This window comes from Anolis carolinensis, chromosome 4 (assembly GCF_035594765.1).
Source record: "Anolis carolinensis isolate JA03-04 chromosome 4, rAnoCar3.1.pri, whole genome shotgun sequence".
Lineage (NCBI taxonomy): Eukaryota > Metazoa > Chordata > Lepidosauria > Squamata > Dactyloidae > Anolis > Anolis carolinensis.
Window position 1 is genome coordinate 36,406,722 of NC_085844.1, and position 24,469 is coordinate 36,431,190.

Here is a 24,469-nt window from a genome sequence, read left to right on the forward strand (position 1 = left end):
CATCTAATAATTCTGAATTCTCAAATAGCAGAACAGTCAACACAACACATTATTAACATTTGCTGGTACTTCCAACAGTACTATTTTCTATCCTGGTATAGAATGAGCAGTTAAAATTCATGTATGAGTAATTTCAGAATGTTTTCAGAATCAGTTATAAGTACAATAGAGTCTCGCTTATCCATGCTCCGCTTATCCAAGGTTCTGTATTATCCAACGCAGTTTGCCTTTTAGTAGTCAATGTTTTTGTAGTCAATTTTTCAATAAATTGCAAATTTTTGCTGCTAAATTCATAAATACAGTAATTATTACATAATATTATTGTGTACTTTACAGCTTTTTCTATCCATTTGTTGTAAAGCATGATGTTTTGGTGCTTAATTTGTAAAATCATAACATAATTTGATGTTTAATAGGCTTTTCCTTAATCCCTCCTTATTATCCAACATTTTCACTTATCCAATGTTCTGCCAGCCCGTTTATGTTGGATAAGTGAGACTCTACTGTAGCTGTATATGTAATTTCTTTTAAACCTTAACCATTGTCCACCCAAATATGCAGAAGGCACCAGATCGCATTGAAGCTAAGCAGGACAAGTGCTGGTTAGTGCTTGGATTTCAGACTGCTAATGCATACCAGGTGCTGTAGGATGTTTTCAGAAAAAAGCAAAACACCTCTTCCTAAGAAACTCCTATGAAATCTATGAGGTCAACATAAGTTGACAGGCAATTTGAAGACGTGTGTATGCACAAACAAAATCTGCAATTGGCTATTTTTTGATTCAGAAATATAACTGAAAATTTTTCTTGCTAAGTTACTATTCTTATAAGCAACTGCACTGGAATGTTGATCATTACAGTATAAATATTAACCAATTTGAATAAGAATACATTCATTTAGCATTTCAGCTGCATGGCATGCAATCTATGAACCAACCCAATCTCTCCAGAGGATGTGACATATTCACATGAATAACCCAGAAGTAAACCAGAAAACAGTAATTAAAAGTGAATGATATCAATATGCTAAGCACCTGCCATTAACTTTTTAAACATTAATCCCAGAGTTAAATACCAACACTATCTATTGCATTAGGACAGCACATAATGTTTGAGAGTTTGGCTCACTGTGTTTCCTAAAAGTCAAATTTATGTAGTACTTCACAATACAATTCGGATGGAAAGGGTCTGCTGAAAAAAATGTATTAACTACTATGTATACCTGAAATCGCACTTTAGATATTGACTGTGCTATCTAGTATATTCCATATAGTATGTTAATAGCACAGTAAGCACTAGACTTAAAAGTGCCTTAAAACTGAGTAAGAAAAAAAAAGATAAGATACATTTAGCTATGGAAACTAAGATGCTCAGAAGTTAAAGTCTAACTACCAGCAATATACTGTGCTTATGGAATTCACACTACTCACTATTATTTAATTGACAGCATTTTAAATTTCCGATTACTCACTCTGTGTGTTCAGGTACAACTATGCAATTTTTTTCTGTGCGGCTAAACCATTACTACAGCATTACAGCTTTAAGAAATTGATAGTTCACAAAAACTATCCAGCATCCCTTTCCCCAGCAAGGCACTTTTCACTGCTCTTCTTTGTCTCTATCAATGTAACAAAAAGATCAAAAATGAACAGCCTTTATAAATACAATAAAACACAGACTATTTCACAGCAACACTACAGAGTTGCTTTCTCAAAGTATCTATGAAATGTAAGATGTATGGATAATGGGATTTTAATTAGCTTAACAATCTAATCCACCAAACTGATCTTCAGGAACAAGCCTGTGAGACTGGAGACTAACATCCTACAACTATTTTAGGAATTCTTAAAACTGAAGAGATCAGCTGTGCTTATTTAAAAAACTGTATCCTACATGAACAATATTAACATATTATAAGGGATGTTTACTCAGCAGTAAGATTTTACATGATTTAGTATGGCATATCAGGAAACACAAATACACTAAAAGCTATTAGTAACTTTTTATTTGAACAAAACAGTGTATGTTAAATTATCCAGGTATACTATGTGTAAGGAAAAAAAAAGAAGTCACTACACACACACCTAGGAAGCGGTAAGAGATGAGAGTTCTAGGAACTATCATTTCAGATAACTATAGAGAAACAATTTGAAAGGAAATCAAAGAAAAGCAAATAAAATAATGTAATCTGACTTCTCATAACTTCTATAAAAATTTTGCAAAGTAGTACTGTATTTGCCACCACATACATTTATTTCAATGCTTAAATGCAGCAGCTATGAAATATTATAAACCAGTTTTTCCAACTGTCTAAATTTTAATGCTTGGGGCATACTTTGCATGACATGCTGCTTTTAACAGACTCAAACATTCAAATTAACAATCTTCATCCTGTTACAGGTGAGAAACATAGCTTTTTATTTAATTCTTCAGCAAGTTAACATAAATGAAATAATATGAATAAAGTTTTATGCTTGAAAAAATATGAGTGTTTGAGAGCATAAGCGGCAATCCCAACCAGCCTGGGGTGTTGTAAAATACAATAATGCACAAAGATCTGAATTATTAAGTAGAAAACACATGTATGATATACAATAAAAACATGCTATATAGTAGTTAGAGCCTAGAAAGCTGTCTATGGTATACTAGTTGAAGTCTGTAATGCAGCGAGATACAGATCTATGAGAATTTTACATGTTTAGGCTGACCTTTGAATGGATCAAAAATGTGTAAGTTATCACTGTCTTGCCTCACAGCGACCACATCACACTGAAATCATAGTACAACTTCAGTTCTTCTCATTTACTTCTCAAGACTGAAGATCAGAAAAGCAGATTTGCTGCATTGTATTGTAGTTAAATTATACTTTCAGAAGGACAGCACTAGAAATTTTCCCACCTTTCTTTAAGTTTGTACAACAGAATTGGAAGTGACGTGATTGTAATTCCCAGCACCCTTAGCTGTCATAATAAATGGTAACAATTGCTAGACCATGCAATTCAAAAACACCTGGAAGACATTCCAGTCCCACCCGCTAAAGAAGAAATTCCATAGATGCTTCATTTCTTACTCTTCCACCAAGCCTTCTGACATCTCTTTTTTTCACTAAATTTAAGCATTAGATAATGCTACCAAATTCAAAACACCCTCCATAGTTCAAAATGACTTTTGTTGGAAGACACTGGGATGTGTATGCAAGGTCAGTAACAGCTCAGAAGATTCTGGAAAGAAAAATGAGATATGCACACACAGTATGTGTGTGTGAGAGGGAGGGGGGACAAGCTGCAGGATGGACTTTTAAAAAATAAAAGCATTTTACTTTGATAATTTAAATCAGCAAGAAAAAAAGATAATTTAAACGTTTTTCATTTATACTTTATGTAATTCCTATATAATGGTGCAAAACTGACCACTAAACCAGATTGTTTTACAAGTAGAACATAATTTTTACTGTTTCATTCTCAGAATCAAATATTGTATCTCTTGCACTGTATGCTTTCACGTGTTCCTTTTCTTTGCTTCTTAGTTGTCTTAGAGAATAGTTTTAAAATATTTTCAATACAAGGTCTCTAAAGACCACCAGCTATGGCAATTTGTGAAACTAAGCATGGGGACATAACATATACAATGGTCAATTGTGTCTTTCTTCTTGCTGCTTCATTCTGCCTTGGTGCAGCCGCACCCTCACAAAAACAAAGCAGCAAACAAAGGTCAAATGCCCGTGAAGGTTTGATAAGACTGTGGATAGATGAAAGCAGTTTGTTTTCCCAAAATGAAAATAAATTGGTAGGTAATATACATTTTTATCTTTTAATCAGATTGAGTCTACTTTATCTGATTCAGTTTGCATCTTAATTTTAGGACTAGCATACCTGTAACTAGATTTAAATTTTATATCATTACTGTGGCATTCAGTAGAAATGTAGTATTTACAACATTGAAAAACAAAATCATTTTCAAAAATAAAATATCAAGTTAGTTACTTTTAACACATCCTGAAGAGTCTCAAAATACTCATAGAGAAAAGGCTTGGGATAGTAAGGGAACAGTTGTATCGAGGGTTAAGATGTTCTGTAACATTCACTAAAATGGTATACTATTATACCTTTGGGCCAGAGCTGTGTGCATTGCCACTGACAAAGGTAGAGTGCTTAATTTTAGGCATGGAAGGCCAGTGTCACATTCTTACAACTTTGAATATCTTCAGGTGGTTCAAAGCATGTCACTGTCTAGAAGACAGCTTTAGATGAAAAAATGTTTAACATAGGACCTGCTAGTAATGTATACCTTCATCTGAACCATCTGATTTCACTTGGCAGATGAGTATCTCTATCTCAACTGTATCTGTAGGTTCTTTGCTGGCTTCTTATCTCAGCCTAATGAACTCCTAGAAATAGAACAGGTTTGTTGTTGTTATGAGCCTTCCAAGGGGGGTTGCTTATCCTTTGAGGCTGTGAGAGTGTGATGTACGCAGTCACCCATTAGATTTCCGTGGCTGAATGGGGATTTGAACCCTAGTCTCCAGAGTTGTAGTCCAACACTTAGATCATTTTATCATGCTGGCTGTACAACAAGTTTAATCACTCCCTTTTATTGTGGCTTCTTGTGTGTTGTCTAGATCTTTCTGACTGTATTAAGCATGTTATTAATTACTATAATTTGCAGCACTTCAGGCATAAAAGTGATGTTGAGACCAGGTGCACCTATTGCTGTGGCAACGTGAATGCAGATGATAAAACATCTGTTATATTTTGGACTCTGCAGAGTAAAAAGTTCAGTAACTCAACAGAGTCCAAAATATAACACAGAAATTTTGTCATCCACATTCAGGTTGGAAGCAGTTTGTGCACCTAGTCTCAGCATCACCTTTATGTCTGAAGCCCTGTTCAGTAATGTAAATAATACAGTGCTTACAATCAGAAAAATCCACACTGTGTACAAAAGTGATAGTTTCACAGAAATTTTCACATTTGAAACTATTTAGGACTATGGAATGTTTGGATTTTAAAGCAATTATGTAATACTGCAAACATATACAAAAACTTCCAAATAATCAATTCATTTAGCTTCACCAGCACTCCTCACAGTGAAAGTAGTGGTGAAAGTAATGAATAGTTTGAAGCATCCTGTTCTTTGACAAGTTTATTAAGTAACTGTTGTCACTGTGGAGATAGTATTTAGTTTTCAAAAACTCCAAGGAAGTGTCAATGTCGTACCGTTTTACACGTTTTTCCCTACGCCTACTCATGTAGGATAGGTTGTACTGAGTGAACATACCATGTTCAGGAATATCATTCATAAAAGGGTGACAGGAACCCATGGCCAAAGAGAATGGGTTAGTATATCAACGGTCTATATTTCTACAGTGATTAGACACATTCCCAGCTTGAAGACATTTAAATGTGTCGTGTGAATCTTTATAGTTAAAGGTAGAATTACTATGAAGGGAACAGGCACTGAGAGAGAACCATTAAGGAAGCTCAAACTTCTAAAAGGTTGCATGGCTAGGGGGTAAAGCTTCTTTCTAGGCATAACTCTCTGTCAAGTCAGCCTGAAAACAGAAGGCAAAATAATCTGCTTACTGGAGACAGAAGGTGAACCGAGAGCATAATGTGCCCTCCAGCCCAGGCAATGGAAGAGGGGAATCCATTTAAAGCAGCTCTCACACGTGGGTGCCCCGCCTGGCCAGCAGCTCCCCCCAGGGAAGGTGGGAGGGAAGAAGGAAAGCAGAGTGGAGGGAGGGAAAAAGGAAGGAGGGGGAAGGAAGAAGGGGTAGGAGAGTGTGAGAGGAGGGAAGATGGGAAGAAGAGAAGGAAGGGAGGGAAGGGTAGGAGAGTGGGAGAGAGGGTAGGAGGAAAGAAGGGAAGGAGAGAGGGAAATAAAATGGGTAGGAAGGAAATGATAGAAGCAGAGGAGAATTGAAGGGTTAGAGTAGGGGTCCCCAAACTAAGGCCCGGGGGCCACATGCGGCCCATTGAAGCCATTTACCCGGCCCCCGCAGTGCGCCTTCCAAAGCTGTGCTTGTTTATAATGGTATTTTAATTATTATTTAATTAATAATTAATTATTAAGGGGTGCTTTGCCAGTGCTTTTGGTGCACAAAGGCAAAAGGGGGTTGGATGAAATGGCCCAAAGGGTCTTTTCCAATCCTTATTATTATTATTATTTTATTTTTATTATTATTGACACAAAGACACAGTATAACACAGCAAACGAGATATATATATGCTGGATTTTGTATCACAAAATCACAAGTTGAACACTTCCCCAGCGTTTAGGACTGTGTGATGTGTATGATGATGATGATGATTATTATTATTATTATTATTATTAACATTGAGGCTGGGTGGCCATCTCTATTATTATTATTATTGTTATTAACATTGAGGCTGGATGGCCATCTGTCAGGGGTGCTTTGCTTGTGCTTTTGGTGCACAAAGGTTGAAGGGAATTGGACTAAATGGCCCAAGGGGTCTCTTCCAACCCTCTTTATTATTATTTTTATTATGATTATGATTAACATTGAGGCTGTATTTGTTCCTGTTTGGGTTTTTTTACTTCACAATAAGAGATGTGCAGTCTGCATAGGAATTTGTTTATAGGTTTTTTTTTCAACTCTAGTCTGGCCCTCCAATGGTCTGAGGGACCATGAACTGGCCCCCTGTTTAAAAGGTTTAGAGACCCCTGGGTTAGAGTGTCCAGAGGAGGGCAACTAAAATGATCAAGGGCCTGAAGAACAAGCCCTATGAGGAGCACCTTAAAGAATTGGGCATGTTTAGCTACATAAGAGAAGGCTGAGAGGAGACATAATGGCCACGTATAAATATGTGAGGGGAAGTCACAGGGAGGAGGGAGCAGGCTTGTTTTCTGCTGCCCTGGAGACTAGGATGCAGGACAGTAGCTTCAAACTACAGGAAAGGAGATTCCACTTGAACATTAGGAAGAACGTCTACACTGTGACAACTGTTCAGCAGTGAAACTCTCTGCCTGGGAATGTGGTGGAAGCTCCTTCTTTGGAGGCTTTGAAGCAGAGGCTGGATGGCCATCTGTCAGGGGTGTTTTCAATGCGATTTTCCTGCTTCTTGGCAGGGGTTTGGACTGGATGGCCCACAAGGTATCTTCCAACTCTATGATTCTATGAGTAGGAGGGAGGGTAGGAGGAAAGGGAAAAAAACGAAAGGAGGATAGAAAGGGAGGAGAGGGGAGGGAAGGAGGGAAGGAAGCAAGGGGGGGAGAGGAGAATGGGAGGAAAGGAGGGTAGAAGGGAAGAGAGAAGGAAAGAAAGGAGGGAGAAGGAAGGAAGGGTAGGAGAGAGGGAAAGAAAAGGAAAGCAGGATAAAAGGGGAAAAGAAGAGAAAGGATGGAAGGTTAGGAGAGTGGAAGGGCTAGAGCAGGGGTTCTCAACCTGTGGGTCTTTAGGTGTTTTGGCCTACAGGTCCAAGATATCCCAGCCAGGTTACCAGCTGATAGGATTTCTGGGAGTTGAAGGCCAAAACATCCGGGGACCCACAGGTTGAGAACCACTGGGCTAGAGAGGAGAAAGGACAGGAGGGAGGGAAGGAGGGAGTGAAGGAAGGAAGGAAGGAAAGGGGAGAGGAGGAGAAAAGAAGGGAATGGTTTTGAACAATTCCAAGTGCTGGCTTTAGCCTATAATGCCCTAAACGGTTCCTGTCCAGCTTACTTATCTGAACATATCTCCTCCTATGAACCATCTTGGGGATTAAGATCGTTCGGGGAGGCCCTGCTCTCGATCCCACCCCCTTCGCAGGGGCGACTGGTGGGGACAAGAGACAGGACCATCTTGGTGGTGGCTCCTAAGCTATGGAACTCCCTCTCAAGGGATATTAGATCAGCCCTCTCCCTCCTGACCTTCGGAAAGAGTAAAAACGTGGCTTTGGGATCAAGCCTTTGGAGAACACTTATAGCGCAATAGATGGCTATGCAATTATATGCTTTAACTATTGGAATGGCTCGGAATACAATTGCGGAGAGATTAAGGAAAAGCCTATTAAACATCAAATTAGATTATGATTTTACAAATTAAGCACCAAAACATCATGTTATACAACAAATTTGACAGAAAAAGTAGTTCAATACGTAGTAATGCTTTGTAGTAATTACAATAATTATGAATTTAGCACCAAAATATCATGATATATTGAAAACATTGACTACAAAAATGCGTTGGATAATCCAGAACGTTGGATAAGCGAGTGTTGGATAAGTGAAACTCTACTGTATAGGAGGAAGGGGCAGGAGGAGAGCACGAGGGTAGTACCGAACCGAGGAAGGGAAGAGAGCAGTGCAGAGGGCGCGGAGCCCACCTTGGCGCTCACCTGCTCAGCAGAGACGGGCTCGTTGAGGCGGTGCTCGGCGGAGAGGTGGTGCCGGAGCAGGAGGGCGCGGCGGTAGCTGCGGGTGCCCTTGCACAGCTCGTCGTGGCCCCCGCTGCCGTTGCTGTCGGCGGAAGAGGCGGCGGCTGCGGCGCACCAGGCGCAGGAGACGAGCCCGGTCTGCTGGCAGTACTGGATCCAGGGGAACTCCTTGAGCCAAGAGCTCTGGAAGGAGACGTGCAGCTTCTGGAGCAGCGACTGGGGGCGGGAGGGCAGCGGGAAGGCCGGCAGCGCGTCCCCCGCCTCGGCCTCAGCCTCGTCCCCGCCGGACCTGTGCCCGCTGCTGCAGCTGCCCTCCTCCTCGCCGTCCTCGTCGTCGTCGCTGCTGTCGCTGAGCGAGCCCCCGTCCTGCGCCAGCTCCTTCCCGGACAGGAAGAGCTCCAGCTCCTCGTCGCGGCCGTTCAGCGGGCGCCGGGGCCAGGCCGCCCCCGCCTCGCAGCCATTGTTCGCCGCCGCCCCCGAGGCTCCCCCTCCTCCTCCGCCGCGGAAGGCCAAGGTCCGGCGGTTCCTCTCGGCGAACATGGGGCCCACCGGGGCGGCCGCGGGGCCCAGCAGGAGCTGCTCCTCCTCCTCCTTGGCCTCGCTCGGGGCCTCCAGCTCGGACGCCTCCAGCTCCACGGTGGCGAGCTCCACTTCCTCCTCCACCCCTTGGCCGGGCACAGGCTCGGGCTCCGGGCGGACCCAGGCCTCCTCTGGGTCCGGGGTGCCGTTAGCCGTCGCGGAGGAGGAGGCGGCGGAGGCAATGGCATTGGCGGCATTGGCGGCGGCAGCGCTGAGCAGGCCGCCCCCACGGAACGCCAAGGTCCTGCGGTTCATCTCGGCGAACATGGCGGGCGGGCGGGCGGGTGAGCGAGCGCGCGCGCCCCCCGCCCTGTCCCTGCCGCGCGCCCAACTGCCCCGCGCTCCCTCCCTCCCTCCCCCTCCCCCCTTCCCCCTCCTATGACGGATCAAGGCGGCGGGAGGGAGGCCGCGCAGCACCCTTCCTCCCAGTCACTCACTCCCTCCAGTCAGTCAGTCAGCCAGCCAGCCGGCCTTTCCGGAAATTTAAAAATTGAAAGGACGGGGCTGTAAAGTCTTATATATACTGTAGATATATATGCCCCCCTCTCTCTCTATCCCTGAGGTCGTTGTCGGTTGCCACAGCCTCCTCTTCCTCCTCCTCCCACAATAGATCCGGCTCAGTCCTCCCTTCCGCCCCAAACGCCAGGCCCCGGCCCAGGTCGAATGGCAAATGAACAACGGACTGCGCCCACAATGCACTGGGGCGGCGACGACGACGCCGCGGGGGGAGGGGGGGGGGAGGAAGGGGAAAGGAGGGGGCCAGGAGGAGTCCGCCCGCCTGCCCGCCTGCCCGAACAGCTGGCGAGTGTCAGGTTTTTGCCATGCGCGCGCGCTCACGCCAGGCGCGCTCACTCCCTCGGCAGGACTTTTCCTAGGCGCTCTTCTACACACTGAGAGGACGATACCACTAGGAAGAGGGAGGGGGGAGCACTCTTTTATTTATTTATTTATTTGGGTTGCTGTGAGTTTTCCGGGATGTATGGCCATGTTCCAGAAGCATTCTCTCCTGACCTTTCGCCCACACCTATGGTAGGCATCCGCAGAGGTTGAGGGATCTTATCTATTTATTCAGGATATTTATATTCCACCCTTCTTCACTCTGAAGGAGACTCAGAGCGGCTTTTGCAAGTTATATGTACATACAATATAATGCCCCCAGAAGCAGTCTGTTACTACTCAAAATAAATGTTTGGTTTTTATAAAGAAGAATCTTCCACATAGAATCATAGAGTTGGAAGAGACCTCATGGACCATCCAGTCCAACCCCCTGCCAAGAAGCAGGAAATCGCATTCAAAGCACCCCCAACAGATGGCCATCCAGCCTCTGCTTCAAAGCCTCCAAAGAAGGAGCCTCCACCACAGTCTGGGGCAGAGAGTTCCACTGCTGAACAGCTCTCACAGTGAGGGAGTTCTTCCTGATGTTCAGGTGGAATCTCCTTTCCTGTAGTTTGAAGCCACTGTTCCACATTCAAGCATTATGCTGTCATGTAGCACAGGACACTATTCTTCCACATCCTGATGGATTCCTTCCAACTGGAGCTGGAAACAAAAGTGAATGCTTAGGATTGGAAATACTGTAATAACAATATATTATATAATTAGTATAGCACAATATTAGCATTATATTGTACTATACCACTATACTGCAATATTATTAGTAATATTACATGGAATATATGATTATTACATTATTATATTGTATTACAATAATCTGATCAATAATATATGTACATACAGTATGTTATATTGTATTACTAGCATAGCACAATATTAGTTTTCTGTATTAATATATTGTACCATACCACTATACTGCAATATTATTTGTAATATTACATGCAATATATAATATACAATTATGTTGTATTATTATTAATATTGTATTACAATATTATGATGAATATTATATGTACCTACAATATATTATTAGCACAGCACAATATTAGTATTATATATTACTATATTGTACTATGACACTATATGACAATATTATTAGTAATATTACATGTAATATATAATATATAATTTTTACATCTATATATATAAAAGAGTGATGGCATCAGGGCAGCGGACAAAACAACAAAACTACAGGCCCCCCAACCTCGAATTTTGACAACACAACCCATCATCCACGCCTCTAGGTTGATACAACAAAAAGAAAAGAAAAATAAAGTCCTAATTAGAGGGAAAGGAATAATTGTTTTTATTCAATTGTTGCCAGTTAGAGGGCTAAGCTCCGCCCACTTGGTCTCCTAGCCACCTACTCAGTCCAAGAGAAAGGCACAGTTAGACCTCAGGCCTCTTCCACACTGCCTATAAGATACAGATTATCTGATTTTAACTGGATTATATGGCAGTGCAGACTCAAGGCCCTTCCACATAGCTATATTACCCATTTAGAATCTTACTAGCTGTGTCCAGCCACGCGTTGCTGTGGCGAAGTATGGTGGTATGGGAAATCAGTTTATAGGTAGTGTGGAAGAGGCCTAAGTGAGGCCTAACTCTGCCTGTCCCCTGGGCTGAGTGGGTTGCTAGGAGACCAAGTGGGTGGTTTCATCCAATTGCTGCCTTCTAACTGGCAGCAATTGGATGAAAGCAATTATTCCTCTCCCTCTAATTAGAACTGTATTTTTCTTTTCTTTTTGTTGTATGAACGTAGAGGCATGGATGACGGGTTGTGCTGCCAAGTTTAGTGTTTCTGGGATGTGTAGTTTTGTTTTGTCCTAGGCCAAAATTTCATTACCCTTTTATATATATATATATAGATATTATCTGCTTTGAACTGGATTATCTTGAGTCCACACTGCCAGATAATTTCATACAGCTGTGTAGAAGGGGCAGTTCTAGGCAGATAATATAAGATTACAAATATACAGTAGAGTCTCACTAATCCAACATAAACAGTGTCCTCTATCCTCACCACTTTCACAGTACACAAACAACCAAAGGCATATGAAACATAAAGACAACCACACAACAAACATTCAATACCACCACTACCTCAACAATTTCTCACTAACACCACAGACAATGCCACAGCAACGCGTGGCCGGGCACAGCTAGTTATAGTATGTTTGTAGTATTATATTGTATTACAATATTATATGCACACACAATATATTATATTATTGGCATAGCACAATATGATAATTATAATTACTATAATTATAATTAGTAATATTACTTGTAATATAAAATATACAATTGTTATATTGTGTTATTAGTAGTATTCTATTGTATTACGTTATAAGATTATTATCAATATTATATGTATATACAAGATATTATATCATTAGCATAACACAGTATTAATATGTATCATATATTTTTACGGAATGACCCCTGGATAGAGAGCGGTGGTTCTCCTCCCCCCCCCTCCCCCTCCAAATGAGTGGAACTGCCCACCTCTTTGACATCACTTGGCAGGACTTTTCCTGGGCAGACACACATGCGGATGGGACGATAGCACTATCAAGAAAGGGGAGGGGGGTTCCTTAGGAAATGACCCTCGCCCCTGAATAAACAGCGCTGGTTCTACTCCACTTCTCTCCCCCCCCCCCCCCCGAGTGTAATCGCCCGCCTCTTTGACATCATCGCTCCAGCCAGCCTTGGAGGGGACATCTTGAGCCTCTCCTCTCGAAAGACCACTGCGCTCCATTTCTCTGACAACTCGCCCCCCTCCCTCCTCTCATAACCTTTACAGAATCAGCCCTCGCGGACAAAAGGCTCCACGTTGCGAAGGAGTGACAACAAACCAAGCCTCTCTCTCTCCCCCTCCCCTCGCCATTGTGCGCTGTGACACGGCCGCACGCGCGACAGAAGAGCGACTAATCCGCTTTCTGTCCCCACTCCCCATCAAAGAGTGCAACCACGTGGCTCCTCCGTGTCCTTGAAGAGCGGCGCTCGTGTGATTAACCCCTTCCACGCGGGGGAGGCACACAGACACAGAGCGCGCTGATAAGCTGTTAGGAATTGTGGGAGTTGAAGTCCAAAACACCTGGAGGGAGGGCCCAAGTTTGCCCATGCCTGAGTGCCCCTCCACAATGAGTGCACCCTGAGAGACATGCAATTGGGTTGCTGTGAGTTTTCCGCGCTGTATGACCATGTTCCAGAAGCATTCTCTCCTGACGTTTCGCCTACATCGATGGCAGGCATCCTCAGAGGTTGTGAGATCTGTTGGAAACTAGGCGAGGGAGGTGTAATATATCTGTGGAAGGTCCAGGGTGGGAGAAAGAACTCAGGCCACCTTGATTAGCATACAGTTTCGAGGCCTGGCTGCTTTTTTTTTTCCGTGTCAGGAGCAACCGGAGTTGCTTCTGGAGTGAGAGAATAGGCCGTCTGCAAGGACGTTGCCCAGGGGACGCCCGGATATTTTTTGATGTTTTACCATCCTTGTGGTAGGCTTCTCTCATGTCCCCGCATGGAGCTGGAGCTGATAGAGGGAGCTCATCCGTGCTCTCCCCGGGTGGGATTCGAACCTGGCAGCTTTCAGGTCAGCAACCCAACCTTCAAGTCACAAGGCTTTTATCCCCTAGGCCACCGGAGGCTCCTGCCTGGCTGCTTACTGCCTGGGGGAATCCTTTGTTGGGAGGGGTTAGCTGGCCCTGATTGTTTCGTGTCTGGAAACAGGCAGGAAGCAGCCAGGGTTTGAAACTGCAAGGTCATTCAGTGCTAATCAAGGTGGCCAATTGCAACACTCACACTTGCCTCAAACAGACGAAAAGTTCTTTCTCCCAACCTGGACCTTCCACAGATATATAAACTTCCCTTGCTTAGTTTCCAATACAAGTATACCTCTGAGGATGCCTGGCATAGATGTGGACAAAACGTTCCGGAACAAGGCCATACAGCCCGGGAAACTCACAGCAACCCAATGATTCCGGCCATGAAAGCCATCGACAAGACATGAAATTGTAATTCTACACACACTCCTTGTTATATGCCTGTTTCTTCTGTAAACGGGCATTGAAATAGATCTCCCATCCCCTCCCGAAGCTGTATTTATCAGCTGTCAACGGGCGGGGTGTGTGCGTGGCTTTCTCTTCCTCCAGAAAGGCCTGCCTCTGGGCGAGGGACTCCTGGCGGCGCGCCTCCCGCCTCCGCTCCCCAGGAAAAGCGGCGCCCCAGGTGCCTGACTGACTGACTGACTGCCTGGCTGCGCGGCGCTTCTTGGGAAACCGGGAATTTAAATATCAAGGCCACCCACGTGACTCCTCCTGGCGCTGCTTGTATTGACAAGGCCCTTCTGACGTCACCCGCCGCCGCCGCTCTTCCTCAACCGGACAAGTGGAGTGTTGCGCCGCCCGCCAAGAGGCGGCGCCCAACCCGGCCACTGTATAGTAGAGTGCGTATATCAATGTGTAGGTGAGTATGTGTGCTTGTGTGCATTTTAATGGGTATGTTAGTGTTGGTGTGTTAATGTGCATATATGTCACTGAGTGTGTGTTAGTGCATATAATGATAATAATATTTTGGGTTGTTGTGAGTTTTCCGGGCTGCAAGGCCATATTCCAGAAGCATTCTCTCCTGACGTTTTGCCCACATCTATGGCAAGCACAGGAGCACCGGTGGCGAAGTACGTTAAAGCACTGAGCTGGAGACCGAAAGGTCCTAGGTTCAAATCCCGTGAGCGGCCGCTGTTAGCCCCAGCTCCTGCCAACCTAGCAGTTCGAAAACATGCCAATGTGAGTAGATCAATAGGTACCGCTCCGGCGGGAAGGTAACGGCGTTCCGTGCAGTCATGCCAGCCACATGACCTTGGAGGTGTCTGAGGACAACGCGGGCTCTTCGGCTTAGAAATGGAGATGAGCACCAACCCCCAGAGTCAGACATGACTGGACTTAACGTCAGGGGAAACCTTTACCTTTACTTATGGCAAGCATCCTCAGAGGTTGTGAGGTACTGTATATCGGAAAAACTAAGCAAGGGAGGTTTATATATCGGTGAAAGGTCCAGGGTGGGAGAAAGAACTCTTGTCTGTCTTGTCTGAAGGTGATTAATGTTGCTATTAATCACTTTCATTAGCATTAATGGCCTTGCCAGCTTAATAAAATAAATAATAAAAATAATAATGTGGTAATATTTTATTTATTACTCACCTCTCTTGTTGTCTTGAAGTGGGGCACAACATAGCCAAACACATTTACAGAATCACGTATTAAATCATCATTAAGATGTTTTATGTAGTATGTGTTAATGCTAATGTTAAATATAATAATAATGCATATATGTGTTAGTACATGTGTGTTCATGTGTGTATGTATTGTGCATGTGCATTTATCTTAGTGTACATGTGTGTTACTATGTATATATGTTTATGAATGTGTTAGTAGTGCATGTGTGTTAATGTATACTTATGAGTGTATATGTGTATGTGTTTTAGTGTGTCTTGTTAGCTTACACATACATTTCAGTGTGAATGTCTTACTGCACATGTGTTGGTATGTGCATGTTAGTGTGTCTGAATGTTACATCAGAGAATAATGCATATATGTATTGGTACATGTGTGTTAATGTGTGTATGTGTTGTCCATGTGCATTTGTGTTACAGTGTACATTTGTGTTATGTATATATGTTAATGAATGTGTGTTAGTGTATACATATGAGTGTACATGTATACATGTTTTATGTGTTTTAGTGTGAATTTAAATTAATTTAAATTAAGGTCCCATCTCCATGTTATATAATGATATACAGTAGAGTCTCACTTATCCAAGCTAAATGGGCCGGCAGAAGCTTGGATAAGCGAATATCTTGGATAATAAGGAGGGATTAAGGAAAACCCTATTAGACATCAAATTAGGTTATGATTTTACAAATTAAGCGCCAAAACATGTTATACAACAAATTTGATAGAAAAAGTAGTTCAATACACAGTAATGTTATGTTGTAATTACTGTATTTACGAATTTAGCACCAAAATATCATGATATATTGAAAACATTGACTACAAAAATGGCTTGGATAATCCAGAACGTTGGATAAGCGAGGCTTGGATAAGTGAGACTCTACTGTATATGCAAATATAGGTACAGTATTCTAAAATCCAAAAACCTTCTGGTCACAAACATTTCTTATAAGGGATATTCAACCTGTAATATAATGGGACCTTTGCCATCCATTCCTTTTTTCTGAGAAAGACATTTGTTGAGTGAAACAGGCATTTAACTACACGTGTTTCTCTCTCTTTATGCCTTCAAGCCACTTGTCGACTTCTGGAGACCCCAGGAATTTAATGGGATTTTCTTAGACAAGGAATACTCAGAGGTGGTTTGGCTTCCTTTGACATATAGCCTGCAGCACCTAATCAAAGATATATGTTATTTAAGATACATTCTGTTTAGTATCAAAAAGTTTATGTTGAAGTTAATATATTTATAGAGACAGCACATTTCTTCCAAAATAGCAACTGATTTCTGCAACGGTATTTTAAAAAGAGTATCTTATACTGGTAACTGATGAAATTGTTTAATCAATTAGCTTGTACATCATCCTATCCTTTATCAGAAAACCAATCATTTTATTTATAGCCAATCTTTTCCACAATAGTGGAATTCAAGGTAGTGTGCAGAATAAAAAGGGAACCTTATATCATTATAAGCAGCTATAATGAACACAAGAAGCTCCAACCAGTCTATACTCCAAGACATAAAGCCCACCTGCTCCCTGGAGGGAAGGATATTAGAGGCAAAGATGAAGTACTTTGGCCACATAATGAGAAGACAGGAAAGTTTGGAAAAGATAACGATGCTGGGCAAAATGGAAGAAAAAAGGAAGAGGGGCTGACCAAAGGCAAGATGGATGGATGGTATCCTTGAAGTGACTGGCTTGACCTTGAAGGAACTGGATATGGTGACAGGGAGCTCTGGCATAGGCTGGTCCATGAGGTCATGAGTCGGAAGCAACTAAACGAATAAACAACAACATAATGAACACAGCCTCTACGAACCGGGTTTGACACATGTTAATTAGAAAACACATCCAAACTCCCACACAGTACCTTCCTATTCTTGCCATAATAGAGGGCCTTCCTGGTGGCTGCTCCCTAGATCTGGAACTCTATTCCCAGTCTTTCTTACTTATTAAGACCTTGTCTATTCTTCCTGGTGTGATAGTTGGAGGGGATGGACCTCATATAATTTGCTGGATTTTCTCTTTGCAACTTTCATTTCAGTAGGTTATTTTAACAACTTTGTTAAAGGGTGCAATTAACTAATTCTGTGATTATTTAATTAACATCTTTGGACGAGAACATACACCTCTGGTTACGTTGTTTCTGCTGGTTTATAAATATTTCAATAATTACACCTTTTGCCTTGTCCTTTTGTTTTTAAACTCTCTGTTTGGAAGTACCTAAGTGAATTAACATTGGATCTATTTGCCTTTCAAAGAGATAGGTTTTATCAATTTATTCAATAGGCAATTGTTATGCAGAAGTGCATTAGGTACCCCAGGTTTAATCTCATTAGTCCTTGCATATAATGGGATCACATCTGTGTTGTTTTTGAGGCCATTCATATCAACAGAAAGGGAAGCTCAACTCTTACACTCGAGCCTCCCTTTCTGCTGTTATGGTAATTTATACCTTTTAATACAAGACTAACTACTGGTGGATGCCCTCCCAAGTTAGCCATTTCCTTAGTTTAGTTATCTATAACAGAGGTGGTCACCTGTGAAGACGGCAGAGTCAATTTCTCTGGGAAAAAGTCTTCAAATGAATTTGTGCCCAACTTTTCCCGCAAGGTAGTTTTTTTAACCAGAATTCTCACAAAATGGCAATTTTTTCATAGTCTTAGAATATTATAAGCGGTAAAATATTTAGTAAAAAGGTAAAGGTTTCCCCTGACGTTAAGTCCAGTTGTGACTTAACATACTGATCTGTATTCTACCCTTCCTCCTCAGAGCTGCCACCAATCCAAATGTTAAGCCCAAATAGGTAAAGGTTTACCCCTGACATTAATCCTAGTCGTGTCCGACTCTGGGGGTTGGTGCTCATCTCCATTTCGAAGCTGAAGAGCCCGCCTTGTCCATAGACGTCTCCAAGGTCATGAAGTCGGGATGACTGCATGGAGAGCCGTTACCTTCCCACCAGAGCAGTATCTATTGATCTACTCACATTGCATATTTTCAAACTGCTAGGTTGGTAGAAGCTGGGGCTAATAGCAGGAGCTCACACCACTCCTCGGATTCGAACTGCCTACCTTTCAGTCAGCAAGAATTCCAGAATTCCATGACATTGGGCCATGGCAGTTAAAGTGAAAGTACTATAATAGTGGAAAAGAGCACCTGGTGTAATCTATGCAGAGAAACTGGTAGAATGCAATAGAGCACAATGTAGAGGTCAAACCCAGTTCTTTACTATGGGTGGATTGACACTCTGGAATGAACTCTATGGAATCATGGCATTTACAGTTTTACAAGGTTGTTATCCTTCTCTGACAAAGAATGCTGGTTTCGCACCAAACTCCCAGGATTCCATAGTATTGAACCATGGCAGTTAAAGTGGTGTCAAACGGCATCAATTCTACAGTGTATATGTACTCTATATCTTAGTCCTGTGCCCTGGTACAACATTTTATAAATAAGAAATGAGAGCAAAGCAGCTTCTAGTGGCCTTAATACCTTAAAGCACCAGATCCCATCTGATGCAGAATCCATGGATACCGAGGGCTGACAGTATGTATAGTCAGATACACCATGGTTATTTTATTTTAAACTTTAAAAACTGATGAAGTAAAACATCATTTGCCATTAATAGGTATTGTTCCATGACATTATTGCAACTATAATGTATTCAGTAAGGAAGGAAAGTGGTGATTGGCAGCAGGAAAAAAGCAACAGCATTCTTTCAGTATGTAGATAATACAGTGCTAAGAAAATTGGATCTACATTCACATAAAAACAGACACAAATATTAAAATACCGGTATTTTTGTCACATTTACCATGTCCATTTGCTTTCCCCAAAATTGAATGCATTTTGTTTCAAATTAACTCTCTTGCCCCACCTAGAGAAAAATTGTAATATTACTTAGCTTTTGTTTTTAAAAGTCTTTCTATGTTAACATATTTCTATAGTAAAAACATCAAACCTCAAGACTGTGCTTCTGATATATCAGCAACAGCTTCTGCAATAAACTAAATTAGATTTAAATAACACTATAATATAGAATACTTTTTAAAGAGTTCAGATTGTGATTCATTTCTGGCCAAAGTCCTAAAATCAAAGCTTGGTTTCAGTGAAGGAGCTTTTTTATCGTGTCAGGAGCTAATTGAGAATATACTGCAAGTCTTGTTGAAGGCTTTCATGGCCGGAATCACAGGGTTGTTGTGTGTTTTTCGGGCTATATGGCCATGTCCCAGAAGTATTCTGTCCTGACATTTCGCCCACATCTGTGGCAGGCATCTTCAGAGGTGGATGAACCTCTGAGGATGCCTGCCACAGATGTGGGTGAGACATCAGGAGATAATACTTCTGGGACATGGCCATACAACCTGAAAAACACAATATTGCAAGTCACTTTCGGTGTGCAAGAATCGGCCATCTACAAAAACATTGCCCAGCGGATGCCCGGATATGTTACCATCCTATGGAAGGCTTCTCTCATGTCCCCACATGGGAAGCTGGGGCTGACAGATGGGAGCTCACCTCATCTTGTGAATTCAAATCATTGACCTTCAGCTCAGCAGCTCAGCTGGCACAATGTGAAGGAGCTAATGTAAAGGATTTGCATGAGAATTAATGTAAAGTGGTATGGTAGGTCAGCATTCCATACTATGTAAACAGAGCAATTGTTCTGCCAGATTTCTCTCTTTCTTAATTTGTCACTTGTTTATTATTGTTTGCCTTCAAGTTGGCTTTGAGTTATTGTGAGATCTATGAATGAGACATCTCCAAGGGTCCCAATAATCAACAAATCAGTTCTTGCAAACTTGGAGCCCTGGCTTCTTTGATTGAATCAATGTATTTGTAATGTGACCTTCCTCTTTTCCTACTGCTTTCCACTTTACCATGCATTGTTTTCTTCCATTGAGTCAATCATCTCATGATATGTTCAAAGTATTATAGGAAGAGTTCACGCATTATTTTTTCCTAGCACCTGTGTATTTGGGATTTTTTTTTGCCAGTACATACCCATTCCATTAGAGCTCTTATCCAGCATCACATCTGAAATGAGTTCATTATCTTCTTTTCTTCTTAGAAATCAGAAATATGGTAACCTGGATGATTCTGACTTTGGTTCTTAATGATATATGTTTTCATTTGAGGATCTTATCTAATTCTGCCTTTTCAAGACTTCACCTTTTTCTAATCTTGACTAATCTCCATTTTGATTAATAACTGAGCCAAAGTAAATAAATAGTTAAAATGTTTTCTTGTGTCTTCATTATCTACCATAAATAATCTATGTTAGTAGTATTCAGCAGCAGTCCTGCTTTTGTACTTTCTCCCTTAACTTTTTCTGCAAGTAATATGGTGTCACTTGCATATCTTAAGTTGATGTTCCTTCCCATAGTTTTCATACCTCTTTTCATTATTTTGTTAATTAAGCTGTAACACTGCTTTTGATCCCAACTGCTGACATATGCCCTAAAGGATAAAACACAAGACTGAAGTTTTATCATGTGGGTTACCACACCTATGTACCTCCCACACTTTTAGGGCCTGTGTTTAGGTAGTTAAAATTACATGTCGAGTTACGGAAATGCCCTGTGGAGAGACATGCAAACAAATGCTTGTGATGTAAAACAGGAGCGTTGCTGTTCAGCCTGGTAACATGCTAAAAATAATTCCCTTTCTTCTCTGTGAAATATCTATGTTCTCATGTCAAAAATATGTGTTATACAATCTCACTGCATCACTTTAAAGTTATATATATAAGACATAAAGGGTGCTTCTACACTGTAGAATTAATGCAGTTTGACCCCTCTTTTACTGCCATGGCTCAATGTTATGGAATCATGAGAGTTGTAGTTCCAAGGTTTTTAGCCTTGTCTGCCAAAGAATGCTGGTGCCTCACCTCATTTCTATAACATTGAGTTGGGGCAGTTTAAAGTAGTGTCAAACTGCATTAATTTAGATGTACCCATAGTTTAAAAGACAACAAGAATAAAGATCAGGTATTATATTGAATACTATATCATGTAAAATAAATAACATTAATGAATAAATTATTATTAATAATAATAAATAAATATAAAATGTATAATCTACAGCAGAGAGTGGTAAAGCTTTAAGGCTTTTATTTTGGCACTGAAGATTATCAGGAGCTTGAACTATCAGAGAATTGAGAAAGAGAGAAGGAGTGAGTTAAACATTTGCTTTTTCTCTTCTTGAAAATTGCCCCTGGACTTTTAAATGGTTGGATTGTGGGTGGGGAATGCCCTGCAGTGTTTGTCTCAAACACGCAAGCCTACGTAATATCAAACAGATCTTACTATCAGAATTTTGGAAGGTCTGGAATACCTGTTTTACAGGGTTTAAATATTTAACAGCCTGAGGACAGCCTAACTTGATCCAATCATCGTAAAGATACAGCTTGGCTGACAATGGCATGGTTGCTGACTTAGTCATACTAAAGCAGAATCATTGAAATCTCTCCCTTTGATCACTGGGAAAGGTAGGGAAATTATTGGAAAGGGTAAAAACAATGTATTTAAAGCAAGACTGTCTCTTTTGCTAGTAAATGTTTGTATAAATGTTTCTGTTTGACTACAAAGCAGAAGTTCTAGTCAAATCTAGACTAAGAGCTGTGTTAGGTTGTTGTAGATATCACCAACCTTCCACTTCTGAAGTGCTGATTAATGCAATCCTTTTCCAAATTTGTGAGGATCTTTAGTGGGTTGGATTTGTGTTATGTGTAAAAGAGAGTCAGTGTGCTGTTGTGGTTTGTGTGCTGGACTAGGACTCTGGGGGTGCATCTACGCTGTAGTATTAATGTTGTTTGACACCACTTTAACTGCCATGGCACAATACTATGGGATCTTGGGAGTTGCAGTTTCACAAGATCTTTAGCCTTCTCTGCCAAAGTGTGCTGGTGCTTCAAAAAACGATAGCTCTTATGGTTACATAGCATTGACCCATGGCATTTGAAATGGTATTGAACTGCATTAACCCTACAATGTAGATGCACCTTGGGAGATAGGGTCTGAATCCCTGATGAGTTGCTGAAAACCACTGAGTTGCCTTGGGCAAATTACACTTTCAGTTTTAGAGGAAGGGAAACCTCAGGATGGATTAATCTTGCCAAGAAATCTAGATGATAGGGTTGCCACAAGTTGGAGTCAACTTGGAAACACATAACACATATAAACATTTCACCATCCCACATTTACTGCTAATGACAAACAAACTGTAAACTATAATTTAATAAAGCCCAGCCTCTAGGGTCCAATGACCCTTCATATGCTTAAACTGAAGACAAGAGAAATGTGGAGCCACTGAGGCAATGTATTACCATTAGATAGCGTGGGAGAATTGCCTCTGGCAACAGACCCCATTTGCTTTGTTATTTGTGTGTTTGTACTACCTGAGATGGGGAAAGTGCTTGTGGGGTTTTCTGACTCATTTGCAAAAATAGTTTCCCTAACTTTGGGTACTATGCACCTTAACATTTGTAAACATCTTTGTGTCTCCTTTGCTAACCTTCCTCCTGTAACAAAATGTTTGGGACCAGTTCTGGGAGTCTATCTAAGGAATCCAGCCCACCTAGCTGCAATTTGCCCTGAAGACACTATTTACCGCACACAGTATCTTCAAAGGGAAATAATAAGTAACCAGGGAGGGATGATTTTCAGCTGGAAACGTCACTGGGATTCTATTCCAGATTAGAATCCTATCACCGTTTTCCTTCATCATAGCTTTTGATTTTGAACATACTTACACAAGTTTGGCCCCAAGACCAAAATTAGGAAAATGTTCTTGTTAGACTGCAGCTCACAGAATCCTCCAGCCAGAATAAGCCTACTGGTGGGTAAATGGTGTAGAATTAATGCAGTTTGACATCCCTTTAATTGCCATGGCTCATGTGGAATCATGGGAACTGTAGTTTTACAAGCCTTTTCTGCCAAAGAGAGGGTGATTTCTCATCAAACTACAACTCCCATGATCCCCGAATGAAAATTTCATTTAGTCCCTAAATTTCTATAATTTCAGTAAATTAAAACTTTAGTGAAGCATTTAGGAATGCAATTTCATAATGTAGAGAAAGGGGTTAGCAAATTTGCTAAGGGACTGTGAACACAGCAAATAGAAAATCTCTAGTTGTGAACATTTTCTGTCTTTCTCATTCTCTCTAGTGCTAGAAACCCAGGGACTAAGGAAATTTTCACTCAGGGCAGAATTCTTGTTTGGAGGGGTTACGCCCCCATTTTCCTTCCTCTAGCCATATCACTTACAGTACTAAGTTGTAGCCAGCCCAATAGTCAATGGGTGCATCTTCATTGCAGAATGAATGCAGTTTGACATCCTTTTAACAGCCATGGCTGAGTACTATGGAATCATGTGCATTGTAGTTTGGTGAGGCACCAGTACTCTTTAGCAGAGACAGCTACAGATCATGGCAATTAAATAGTATCAAATTGCATTAATTCTATAGTGTATGCATCCTAACTCAGCATAACACTCATGTTGTCATAAACTTGTTGCCTGGTTTACACATTACTTACTGTGCATTGCAGGAAAGCCCTTATTTATGCTGATGCTCTTGGAGCATATAGCGATTGCCTTCCATCCTTGAAATGGGCATTACATCACCCATTTACACAAATCAATGTGCAGTGTTTACAGTGGGCTCTGCAGGAAATGCTTCAGCTGTCACAAAAAGGAAAACCAGCCTGTTTAACAAGTTTTGCAAATACTGATTTATTATCAGTAAAGGTTTGATTTTTTACCTGTTTTATATACCTGGGGTCATCTAAAAATTTATCAGGCGGAAAGGAGTTGCAAGTGGAAAAACCTTTAAGAAGCCATGTTCTATATGACATCAATTCAAGTATTTAAATACAGTAGTCTCTCACTTATCCAACATAAACGGGCCAGCAGAACGTTGGGTAAGTGAATGTGTTGGAGAATAAGGAGGGATTAAGGAAAAACCTATTACACATCAAACTAGGTTATGATTTTACAAATTAAACATCAAAACATCATGTTTAACAACAAATTTGACAAAAAAGTAGTTCAATACGCAGTAATGCTATGTAGTAATTACTGTATTTATGAATTTAGCACCAAAATATCATGATGTATTGAAAACATTGACTACAAAAATGCGTTGGATAATCCAGAACGTTGGATAAGCAAGTGTTGGATAAGTGAGACTCTACTGTATATCAACCTACGATATTTCTTCTCCAAACTCAACATATCCATGGTCCCAAACTATTCATTGTAGGGCTTGGTTTCCAGGCATTTTATAATCTTTGTAGGACTTAAGCTTGTCAGTATTCTTGAATTGTGGTGCTCAATCCTGGACATTGTACTCCAGATGAGATCTGGGCACTAGGTACTATTACTTTTCT

The 24,469-nt window shown here is 41.3% G+C and overlaps 1 protein-coding gene and 1 long non-coding RNA gene across 9 annotated transcripts in view; one reads left to right on the top strand and one right to left on the bottom strand.

Annotated features, from left to right (window-relative positions):
• Positions 1 to 9,682, bottom strand: part of zbtb10 (zinc finger and BTB domain containing 10) — a 36,320-nt gene extending 26,638 nt beyond the window's left edge. The window contains exon 1 of the mRNA XM_062980236.1: positions 8,336 to 9,682. Coding sequence (XP_062836306.1) covers positions 8,336 to 9,220 — 885 coding nt within the window. The 5' untranslated portion in view covers positions 9,221 to 9,682. The remainder of the gene's footprint in view (positions 1 to 8,335) is intronic.
• Positions 9,683 to 12,507: 2,825 nt separating this feature from the next.
• The window catches only part of LOC103278501 (uncharacterized), a 48,005-nt gene continuing 36,043 nt past the window's right edge, over positions 12,508 to 24,469 (top strand). For 7 of the 8 annotated variants that reach the window (XR_010005931.1, XR_010005933.1, XR_010005934.1 and 4 more), the window contains exon 1: positions 12,508 to 14,314. This is a non-coding gene — a long non-coding RNA (uncharacterized LOC103278501). Of the gene's footprint in view, positions 14,315 to 21,185; positions 21,571 to 24,469 lie in introns of those variants that run through there. The other variant, XR_010005932.1, reaches the window with a different exon arrangement.